The sequence below is a fragment of the Coturnix japonica genome, chromosome 2 (assembly GCF_001577835.2).
Source record: "Coturnix japonica isolate 7356 chromosome 2, Coturnix japonica 2.1, whole genome shotgun sequence".
In the NCBI taxonomy this organism is placed as follows: domain Eukaryota; kingdom Metazoa; phylum Chordata; class Aves; order Galliformes; family Phasianidae; genus Coturnix; species Coturnix japonica.
The window spans coordinates 40,570,362-40,582,361 of record NC_029517.1 but is presented as its reverse complement, the minus strand read 5'-3'; the positions used below and the strand labels follow the sequence as shown (position 1 = coordinate 40,582,361).

The following is a 12,000-nucleotide window of genomic DNA, read 5'->3' as shown; positions in this document are numbered from 1 at the left end:
TGCCTTACACCGACTCTCTCGCTGCTCTGTGTGGTTCTGGAGATGTGGGCAGCTGTCGTGCTGTGGCGCCTGGAGTTCTTCACAAGCACAGCCAGGATTTGGCAGGGGAAGCTTTTACTCATTGCTCTGACAGCCCTTTTCTGAAAGGCTGGAGAGAGAAAGGAGGGAAGGGTTGTTCGGTTCGTGCATTACCAGGCGCTTTTCTGACTCAGGCTGGGGAGGTTTTCCTTTTGCTTCTTGTTGGTTGTAGCGGTTTGCCACGAACCGCACTGAAATCACTGACTGTCCCTGCAGCTGACTGTCAGTGCTGGCCACTTCCAGTCTATTACACAGCCCTGTTACAGCATCTGCTGCTTCAGAAAGTTACCTCCTGCCAGATCCCTCCAGCTGCGGTGTTATCCGTCGCTGCTTGGGTACCCGTTTGAATCAGAGCACGTGTGCCATCCAAAACGCATGCAGCAAATCTATAGCCCTCCTGTGGGATATGTTAGGTAACTTAGTGCAGCACATAAGGCAGATGCAAACAGGAGGGCATCGCTTCAACATCTGCGATGCACTGATTGCCTGTGGGAGCCCCCAGAAGCCGGTTCCACCCTCATAGCCCCCAAGGCATTGCGAGACTTCCTGAAGAGCGCTGCCTTCTGGGCCAGGTCTTGCACCTGGAAGCCGCTTCTGATGCGTGTGACACAGCGCTGCCCTCCCTGATGCGCTGCTTAACAGGCGGCCCTCATCCTGCCTAGCATGGATCCCAGTCACGCTCCAAAGCAAGACCAGAGCAAAGCTAAAACTTCTGTTTATTTGCTTAAGTTTGTTTCCCGTTTCCACCCCAAGCTGATGAGTGGAGCTGAATGCGCTGACAGCGAATAGCTAAACCAGATTTTGGGATTAGATGGGGGTGTACCCAAGTGTATGAACGTGGTAGGGATTCATCTTTTCACTTCGTAATTGCAGGCTGTATGTCCCAAATGTGCTACTGTTCATTAATAGTCCAACTGCATGAAAATGGGACTCCTTTGTGTTGCTGCCAACATCGATATGACCTATTGTTGTCAGACCAGAAGCTGCTATTTGGCAGTGTAAACCACCCTAACTTGCCCTTGGAGAGTTGGGTAAGTTGAAAGGAAGTAGTCAAACAAATCCATGAGAGCCATAAGGGACTTATCTTTTTCTTTGGGGAAAACCATTATTTGAGTGGCCTTACTCACCCTTCTGTGGAATGTTTTATTTGCTTTTCAGGTTCAGGTGGGTTAATTACTAGGTGGATATGTAGAGGTAATAAAGACATCTGGCTTATTGTGAACCACTGACAGACAGAAAATAAGCAACCCCCAATACCAAGGTTGTTATATGTAGAGATTGGGAGCTGCATGCATTCAGATGAAGCTTCTTGTACTTACAGTAGAAAGAAGATAACTATAATATAGCTATTTCAGTGTGGAGGAAAGCACACTGTATTCATGTGTGATACCCACGCTATTAAGACCCATCATTTATGTGGTGAATGATTAGTGATAACAACCTATTTGCAATTTAAACTTCAATAGAAATTTGTGCTACCAGCTTTTTTTTTCTTTTAAGAATGCTTATTGACAAATACCGCATTTCCTGAAAATAAATGAATAAACATAATAGTGGAAAGCAGCAATGAATCACTGAACAATGCTGGCATGGTGTGAGTAGAATATGAGGGTCACAGAGGTTGGACTGGTCAGAAGCTATTGTCTGTTATTGCAAGCACGGGTTTCTAGATCTTACAGATACTGTTCTAAGAACAGGAACACATTAATGCATATTGGCCCAGAAATTTAAGCTTCAACAGGAAAGCAATTCAAGGTTATTCTTTTCTATTTTTAAAGGATGTTATGCTAAGGAAAGCCTTCATCTTGTTGGATTTTACTGTCTTGCTACTCCTTAAGAAGATTAAAGTAGAAACCTCCTTCTACTTCCCGTTACCTGTGTATTTTCTTTCATGACCATCAGCAGTTAAATGAAAACTAATACTAGTATTTGCTATTCAGATTATTGCAGCTATATCTGTCTCCTGGCTTAAGATAAAGCATTACCATAGGAAGTTAGTTTTGGATCGTTCCGGGCCTTCAAATAACCTATAACTTGGTCAAGTGGAAGAACAAAGCACTGTGGAGATTAATCTTTTGGGCAAGATGTTTTTGATGGTATTGTCTCAAGTTGACTCATGGTGATCAATTAAGTGGCCTTCCTGAGTTCTGCTGATGTTGGCTTGCACTACCTGCTGAAATCCCAAGCTCCAGTTCCAGGAATCTTCACTTTCTAGACTCATCCCTACAATGTGTGTTGCTTATTGATGGAGAAGAATAAGCAGACAACTGACTTAATGTAGCCATAATTTTCTGGATCAAGTCTGTCTGAATGGTGCTGAGGTAGTTAAATGTAGAAAACTGATTGCAGTGCTTTGTGATTGCAATCGGTAGAGTCTTGTTCAAAGGCTGTTGAAGTCCATGGCGTTCCCACTAGTTTGAATGAATCTTGAAACCACTTCTCATTCCCCCTCATTGCTTGGTGTACCTTTCCTGAAGATATCCAACACTCAGGACCAGCTGTCCTAAGTGCTGTGACATTTGTATGACAGACCACAAATTGACTTTAAGTTAAGCTGTAGGGCATGAACAGGAGCAACACCACATCTTAGAAACAGCTGCAAGAGCTTTGGGGAAGATTTTAAAAGGTAAGGTTGTTGTTGGTGGTTTCTACTATCTATGTTGGATTCAATTTAAAAGGCAGCGTCAGAGTTTGTATGTTGTTCAGTGCAAGCATAGATGTCATTGAGTCCCAAACAATAAGGAACCAATTCAGCACTAGAGGAAGATCGAGCTGATTATTCTCCCCCTTTTCTTCTAATATTTAATAATGAGGTTTCAGATTCTTGCTCCATGTTAGTAGATTGCAGATTGAAGAGGACAGTAAATGGATGAAGTGCTGTAGACATGATCATGTGTGGAACCCAAGTGGTCTGCACCTCCTCCATGGAAATGTTTCTGCTATGCAGCTGTGGTAACTGAAAAATACCTCAGATTTTGCTTTCAATTGAAAAGTTGGCCACAGCGTTGTATTGAGGTCCTTTCTTACAGAGCTGTCTGTATTTTGCTCTTGTTTCATATCTTTTAGGAAACGTTTATCTAAAAAATTCCAAGACAACCTGCTTCTGAAATCCTTTTTTCCATGCATGATGCATAAGTTATGTGTCAACCAACTGCAGCTCATCGCCAAGTCTCAGTGAGTTGGAACATGTGTCTTTACAGATGTCACTTTTTGTTCTGTTGTATCCCTTATGATTCTTGTTTGCTCTAGCATAAATCAGGGCTAAAAACAGTTCACAGGTGTCAGGTTGAATGCAGTCTTATGACGCATTTGAGCTTTTTTTATGCTTTTTTAATGCTGTTCATTTACTTGTTAATCTGTAAAATGCAGTAATTTGCAGTGGGTTTTCCTGTTAGTGATTTGAATTAGCAGTGATTCACTGTATTAAATTTGTTTTCACATCTGGCACTACTACACAAGACAGCCCTACTGTGGCAACTGCTGTAGGAAGCATTTTCTTAACTTTAAAAGTCCAAGTTTTCTGCTCTCCAAGAAAGGTTGTCACAGTCAAAGATAAGTTCTTGGATCAAATGTAGGGTATTCAGATGAGCGATATTTAGTAAGAAGGCTGTAGGGTGTCAGTTAATGTACTATATGGTGTGGAGGCAAATCCTTTTTATTGTGTAGAGTGTTTGAAGTGTGCCTGTGGTATGTTTATGTACTGGTTGGTGTAGATTTTTTTGATAGCAGTTAAACAATATGTTTAACTGTTTACTTTTGTGGCTTGTATTGCTTGATTGCAGTATGGCTTTCATGCTACAATGAGGAGCTTCATACATTATCATAATCATTTTGCCTCTTTAGTAAAATGCAAAATCACATTCCTATGTGGTTGTGAAACGTGGTGCTTCCAGATTGCTTAAGATCTTACAAAAACTTTACTTTTTTGTGTCCTTGTTTCCTTCTGGAAGTTAAAGATACAAATTACTTGGATGAGAGGTCTTAGCAACTGCTTTATAGAGTAGAGACTGTAAAATGCTGGTTGCCTTCCTGTATGTATGCTACTTTCAAGCATCGGAAGTGAGGTCACCCTGTGTCTGTGTAATGTTTGCCTGCATTTGGGTGGACAGAAGAAGGAAGGGAAACACTGCTGGCAGTTTGCTGCTCTCTGTTCATCACTTGCGTGGCCCAGCTCCATGTTCTGGATTCTCTCTAACCTGTGATGATTCACTTGGGGCTCATTGACAACCCGTCACGGTAATGAGCTGCACTTTGTGCTTTGGATGGAAGGCACGTGGAGGAGAGGCCAATCATCCACGGTACGATCACATCTCAGCACATCACTGCTCTAGTTTTGTCTTTCTTGCCAAGCTGTGTTATTCACTCTTGGAGAGGTAATCATCAGTCTCTCACAGTCAGAATGCTGTCAGACTGATTGTCTCCTTCATAATGCAGTTGCTGCTGACTAGAGAAAATAGAACATGGTTTGCCTAAATCCAACGTAAACAGTAGGAGACGAGACTGAAGTAAAATGAGAGTACACAGGAATTAGAAAACCAATTAAAACACATACTAAGAGTTTATGTAAGGAGACCAGTGGTCCTTAGTTCACTGGTGGGTCCAAATTGTGGATCAGTCTTTCCTTTAAGAGTTTGCTGTTGACAGTGAGAAGATTGTTCTGGTCAGTGAGTTTGGCTTTTATAGCACAGTCTGAATTCCCACAAGGGCTTATATTTGTGTATCAGCTGTAGGCTTGGTACAGGAGTATAAAATGATCATAGAATCACGGAATGGTTGAAGTTGGAATGGACCTCTGGTGGTCATCTGGTCCAACCCCCTGCTCAAATAGGGATTTATGAAGATTGGTTTCAGGTTTTTGTTTGTTTTAACTGTGGCACTCACTTTTAATTTGTCAAAGATAAGTGACAGAATTGAAGTTTTCTCATGTAATCTTTGGTCTTTGTCCTGTAGAAACTAAACTTGACATGGAGCTCTTAGAGTGGGTCCAGAGGAGGGCCACTAAGATGGTCAGAGGGCTGGAGCACCTCTGTTATGAGGAAGAGTTTAGGGAACTGGGCTTGTTTAGCTTGGAGAAGAGAAGGTTTCAGGGAGACTTCATTGTGGTCTTCCAGTATTTGAAGAGAGTATATAAACGGGGGGGGAATGGCTCTTTACAAGGGTGGGCAGTGATAGGACAAGGGGGAATGGTTTTAAACTGAGATAGGGAGGTTTAGGTGAGATATTAGGAGCAAGTTTTTCACACAGAGGGTGGTGATGCACTGGAACAGGTTGCCCAAGGAGGCTGTGGATGCCCCATCCCTGGAGGCATTCAAGGCCAGGCTGGATGTGGCGCTGGGCAGCCTGCTCTGGTGGTTGGTGACCCTGCACATAGTAGGGGGATTGAAACCAGATGATCATTGTGGTCCTTTTCAACCCAGGCCATTCTGTGATTTAAATTAGTTTATAGTTTTTAATAGTTTAATATGTTATGTTCTGTCTTTGTTTTGCTTCTTGCTTCTAGGTGAGAGAAGCCATTCTTTTTGTAATTAAAAAGCGATTTTTAGTGGAGCTTCTTTCTCTTAAGAAAGTGCTAAAGCTACTTAAGCAGCTTAAGCTATTGTAAGATAAAGAAGGAAGAATAATATGAAATTAGTATTTATCTAATAAATAGGTTGATGTTCAAAGGCATATAGTACTCACCTCTGACCTTGAAACTGTACAGTTTCCTTCATTAAAGTGTATTCCAGCACTCTCCTCAGCAAAGTACACACAGTTAAAGTGATAAAATAAAGGAAGAATGCATCTTCGAGAAGGGACTGAATAAATTTCGTTTTGAACCTGCAGCTTCACCCCACCTCCAGCTCAACAAACCTAACACTGCTCAGGAACTTGCAAGCTCTTCAGTTTTGTGACCACATCTGACCTAAGATGGCTGTGAGTCTGAGAGGAAGATATTTTTCTGCTTTGGGTATAGACTGGGAAATATGTGCGGTAAATCTCAGTTAAAATTGGCTTGGGTATAGTAAGCAGCAAGCTCCTTCATGAGATTTTGTTCTGATTGAAGATATGGCATAGCAGATGTAAGTCCTCATGTCAGAGGTAGCTGGATTATGATTAATTTTTCATTACAAGTGATGGTTTTGTGTTTCCTATGAGTTTATTTTCCCTCTCCTTATTTAGGGAACTCACTTTATTTCCAGTGAAAATGAAAGAATATCCTCGGTGCTGCTTGTTGCAGCACGTAGACCCTAACATCGAAATTCTTTAAAAATAAATAATTAAATTCTAATCAATGCTAATTATACCTCATATTAGATTTCATGATGCACTAGTTGTACATCATCGCTTTGGACAGCAATGTTCTTTAAATGATTTCTTTTGGGTAAGATCTCCTTTGGTTAACTGTCTTTAGATGATTCCCTCTACACTTGGGACTTGTTTTTGTCAGCAAGTAAGGTGAGCACCATACTTCAGATATTACCTATTGTATGAAATTTACATTGGAAAAACAATGTGACAATGTGGTTATTTCTTTGGGACATCTGTGAAACAAAACTTTGTTTTAAAATACGGAATACAGTGAAGGAGCTCTGCAGTGGAGAAGGGGCTTGTCTTTTGCCTTGTATGTGTTAGAAGGGCAAAATCTTCACTGATAGGGTTAGATAAAGAATTTTTTATGGTGCTAGAAGACTGCTGCTGAAGCTGATATAATGCCCAGCTGTAATTGCAAGACATTGAGCAGATTATGTAGGTCCTAACATAGGTTACATGAGTCTGCTGATAGTAAGGCTCGTAAAGATAAGTTCTTTGGAGACACAACCAAAGATGTAATTACTAGGTGTGTATATATATATATATATATATATATTTGTTCTCAGCTTTCTACTTGGAAAATACTGGAAATGGTGAAGTAGCTGTGCAAAGTGGAAAAGCTCTAGTGTTGAGCCTGCTGCCTGTAAAGCTGAGAACAGGTGAATGGAAGGTGTTTTGTGTGAAACATTTCAACTGCAGGTAGCTGGTTGAAAGAATACAGCTCTTCCTCTATCCCATTTTATTAGTACATAGGAATAGCATTTCAAAGCAAAACTAGTGCTGTGTCTTGGAACTGTGTGATACCACAGTAGCAACTTGTGCCTAAATGAAAAGACAAATAGAACATTCTTGTCTGAAGTAACAAAGGTGTTGGTGGGATCTCTTCATGATGTGCACTTGGTAGGCCCACAGCACATCTCTCCTTCAGGCTGAACAGACCTAGTGCTCTGGCCTTTCCTTGCTTGAAGGATCCTCCAACTCTTCTTCATCTCTGTAGCCCTGCCTATTAAGCATCTGCCTAATAAGTTTTGGCCTGGCTTCTACTGGGGGACCAGGACTGGGCATAGCACTTTAGGTGCAGCGTTCCGAGTAAGGATTTCTTCGCTGCAGCATCAAACTCTGGTAGATATTTGTTGTACAAAACCATTTGCATAACTTTGTGATTGAGCTCTGTGTCAAGCATAGGATCTGTTTGAAGTGGTACTTAAAGGAAAACGAAAAAAATTTGGGCTTTTCCTCCCATCCTCATGTAATGCTAATCTTCTGCTGAGGCTGCAACTCCAAGCAGCTTAGGTTTCATGTGAGTGACTGTGAAACGTACTGCTTGTCCTCTTTTCTTGTGTTGATGCTCTTGTCTGCTATATAATGCAGAAATGTTGTTGGCAGTTCTTGAAAAGCATATCATTTTGTCTATTGTTTTTGGTTTTGTGTGTGTTTTTCAAACTGTTAAATTCAATATATATATTTTTTTCAATGTGAAAGTTTTAATTAGATTTAGACCAGGCTTTAAGTAGTATTAAGATTAGCCTATTATTCAAACAATACCCATTTATGTACTAAAAGCCTAAGCTTTTTTGTTACAATGGCTCAATTTGTTGAGAAAAAGTTTTCTGAGGAATTATATTATTCACGAATGTCTCTGGGAGCTTAAATTTTGCATTTAGTTTGGTATTTAGTAAAGAAGTCTTAGGAATGAAGGCAAACACAGAATCACAGAATGACCTGGGTTGGAACAGCCTTGTGTGAATTATTTCAGCTAAGGCTGGAAGTTATTTTAGGCTGATAAACTGTTTTGGTGTCTTTTTTCCCCCCATGTTATTCTTTCTCTAGAGAATTTGCCGTTGTACATTTCCAACGTGCTTAACCTGGATCTACTGAAAAATGACATTTAAGGACTGTTCATAAATATTGATATGTTCCTGTGACACTCCCAGATCAGAGGTGATTTAGCAAAGTGAAGAAAAATGATTTCCCGAGGGAAAACAAAACAAAACTCAAGTTATTTGGAGGTTGGTAGGATGTTGGAATAGAGACAGTGAGTTCCCTATGTTTTTATTTTCATGGATTTTGTTTACATGCAGTGTCTGGTGACTCTAAAAGTAAATAGTCCTGATGAATTCTTTGCCAGCCCACAAGAGGTAGAGGGGCTGCCCACGTAGCCAAGGATTTAGGGTATATTTCCCTTCCTAATGTACACTCACAGTCAGCAGCTCAAAGGGGTATGCAGGTAGAGTATCGTTTATGTATATTGCTATACTGTCTGGAACTCTTGATGCCAGGTAGTATTTATATCTTTGATACAGTGTAAGAACTTCTGTTTGTCCTTAATTATTATATATGTTGAGGGGAGCTCATAACAGACTTGCAAAAATGATGTATTCTTTCTGAAACTGTCACTTAATGTGGAAAAGGGCACCTTTAAGATTGCGCAAATAACTCTATAAATCAAATTGTAGAAATTAATACTGGTAGCTGAATTTCCTTACATTTGACACAGTTAATAAGGTCATGAGGAAACAACTCAAACAAAGCGATTATTAATGAAGTAAAGGAACTGTGTTCCTTAAGCTCAGACCTTGTAGTGCCTTCAGTTTCCATGTAAACTTGACTACTTTCTTTGCTCTGTTGCCTTTCACGGGGAAGTAATGATGTTGTGGTGGTAGTGACTTCTAAATCTTCCAGTTACTCAGGGAAATGCATTTGAAATGTATATGCTCACTTTTTTTGAGGGCATCTTAAAATAATTCCTGATCCTTAGTTGCTAGTAGAAACCATCTGTGGATATCATTTAAAAGAAAAAAGTTCTTGGTTTATGCACAGTCTCAGAGGTTGCATTTTGCAACCTAAATATATAAATATTATTTTTATATTATATATATAATTTTTTCCACTGTTTCTGATTTCAGGCATTCCTCCGTAGTTGTTTGTATCCAGGAGAGAGTATACAATGGGCAGAAAACTGGATCTTTCTGGCTTGACTGATGAAGAAGCAGAGCATGTGCTTCAGGTGGTTCAGCGAGATTTCAGCCTTCGTAAGAAAGAAGAAGAAAGGCTGAGGTAAGATTAAAAACCACAGTCGAAAACGTTGGTATTTTTGCATCATTACAAGAAGGTTTGGGGGAAGCTGAAGAACAAAGATGCTTTGGTACGTTGTGCAGGTATAACTTGAATAATTTGGCTTGTTGTGCGGGTATAACTTGAATAAATGGCTGATATCAGAGGTCCGCATTTTGACCTCTAGTTGTTAAAGACGTGACTTTGGGGGGAAGGAAGCTTAGTTGTGCCATTGTGCTTTATCTAACAACTGTCTGACTGCCAGAAATAGCAGAGTTAAGCTACTACAGCAATATTTACCTGGGCAGCTGCTGAACCAGTCAACGAGCAATTGCTTGGAGCAGTCTGTGTACTATTAAATGTTAACCAAGTTGGAAGATGCTCACTGCTTCATAAAACTTGTTGCCTTTGTTCCGAGTGGGGATGGCACAGCTTTATCCTCAAGGATGTCTGACCATAGGGGGACCAGTGGCACCCCAGACAAAGCTCACACAGCCCAAATCAACACACTCCACACCTTACTCCTCCTGACTACTTGCAACTCCTGTTTGCAAAGAAAGGAAGAGGAGAGATGGCCACGTCTGTGCAACTTTGTGGTGTTCTGTGGGTTAATAATCACTTCTTCACAGGGGCAGTAAACATCCTAGCTCCTCCACATGGGTCCAGCTATTGCATAATAAGTTGTTAGTGTGTTTAATCTGTCCAGGACTAATTCACAGGACTAGACAAATCTCTCTCTGTATTTCTAAGTAGTGGTTGCCTTGAATGTGACCGTCAGCTTCTGTTCGTGTTAAGAAAATTATTTATTTTCTATAGTTTAGTTCTCTGTCCTTCATTAATATACGTTGTCTGTGCGCAAATCTCTGAAGATGAAGAAACTCTACCCATCTCTTTCCCTAGAATGAGCAGTGGCATGTTATCCATTGCATTGAGAAGCTTTGTGTTTAGGTTACTGGCACAAAAAAAAAAGCAATTGCAAGCAGAAACAACCCAGAATAAACCAAATGAGACCAGTTGCAAGGTAGCTTTCTCAGCCCAGGGGCTTCTGTATGTGACAAGGAGGGCTACTGGCAGAGGCATGAATTAATAGATGCAGTGCTTGTAGCTTCAGTAATATTTCCTTGAATTCTCTCTTACTTTTTTTAATACTTGACTTCATTTAAACACCTTTATTTTTCTCCTCCCCCCCCCCCATCCAGGATAGTCTGAAGTCTGAAGAGAGCTTAAGGAGGTTGAATAGAGGGACTTTCTCTGGCTCATTTGTGTGGCTGAATTTATTTTACCAGACAAGTGCATCACAGTCAGCAAGTTCTGGGCATCTTGCCTGTTCTGTAAAGCTAGATCTTATAGCAAGAAAAGGAGGAAGGGGAAGATGATGTAGGGTGCCCACAGAAAACCGATCAGAAAGAATTTTACTCTTGTAGCCTGAGATGAAAGCTTCAGTAAAGTGCTACAAGAACTGAAGTTTGTCTTAGCTCATGATGGATGTTCTTAGGGTAGTAAAGTGGCAACTGTTTCAGAGCTAATATACCAACGGCTTTTACAATATAGCAATTGGTTGCATGGTAAATTAGTTTCACATAATTCTCTAAACAAAACGGCATAATGAATGTGAGGAGAAAAGATCTGTGTTTTTTGTGTAGATAGTTCCATAGATCTGTTTCAAATCTACTGTGTGAACTTAAACCATAGATAGCAGTTCAACTGCTGGCAAAATTTTACTTGATATATCTTTTGAGAAGGGTTGTAGCATTACCAACCACGAGTTCAGGGCTGCGTTTGGGGTGAGTCAAAGGCCCTTACTATTTTCTTACATATTTTAGAGTAAAACTCGTGTGCACACTGTTCTCTTTCCAGTAATATGGTTTTGTCATCCTTTACATGGGTGCTATGTAAATACTAAAGTGAGATGTAACACATCTAAGAAGCCATACTGATCATCTGCATTTTTTTTGCTGCAAAGCTGTGTTGAGTCTCTCTGCAGTGAGGAATTTTAGCAGCAGTTCTTCAATTTGTATCTTTCTTCCCACTTGGTGTTGGTGTTACCAGACAGGCTCTTGCATGTTTTGTGAGAAATTGGTTGGGTAAAAATAGTAAGATAACAATAAGATAACTGCATATAAATAGCTGGCGATTAGTGTGGTTGATTTGTCATGCTTTGCTGCTTCCTATCAGTGCAGTTTCCTTGTGCTTTTTTTTTTTTTAGCTATGGTTCTGTCTGATATCAGATTAATAATATTTACTGTTCTTTGTTGCTTGTTCACCCATAATCTTTCTATTTTGATTGTGCTGGTTCTGTTCTTTGGCAGTAGTGTTATATTTTTATTTATTCCAGTGTTGGTATAATTATTCAGAGCCATTTTGGCTAAAATTGCAGCACTGACTTCTAAATAGGCTGTCTTGGTTTTCTGCTGTGAACCATTTGACGCAGGCAAACAAGGAAGGTCTGGCATAAATAGGAAGATGATTAGTTTGAGTTGCTTGGCAAGTACTCTCAGCACTGGGCTGTGATGGTACAGCCTTATGTACTTCACCTCTGTTATACAAGCTATGCAGGCTGTCTGTTGGCTACTGGGA

At 40.3% G+C, this 12,000-nt stretch overlaps 1 protein-coding gene across 5 annotated transcripts in view; it reads left to right on the top strand.

Moving 5' to 3' along the window:
- Window positions 1-12,000, top strand: part of MYRIP (myosin VIIA and Rab interacting protein) — a 187,239-nt gene that overhangs the window by 16,003 nt on the left and 159,236 nt on the right. For all 5 annotated transcript variants that reach the window (XM_032442401.1, XM_015854187.2, XM_015854183.2 and 2 more), the window contains exon 2: window positions 9,276-9,426. In XM_032442401.1, coding sequence (XP_032298292.1) covers window positions 9,317-9,426 — 110 coding nt within the window. In that variant the 5' untranslated portion in view covers window positions 9,276-9,316. The remainder of the gene's footprint in view (window positions 1-9,275; window positions 9,427-12,000) is intronic.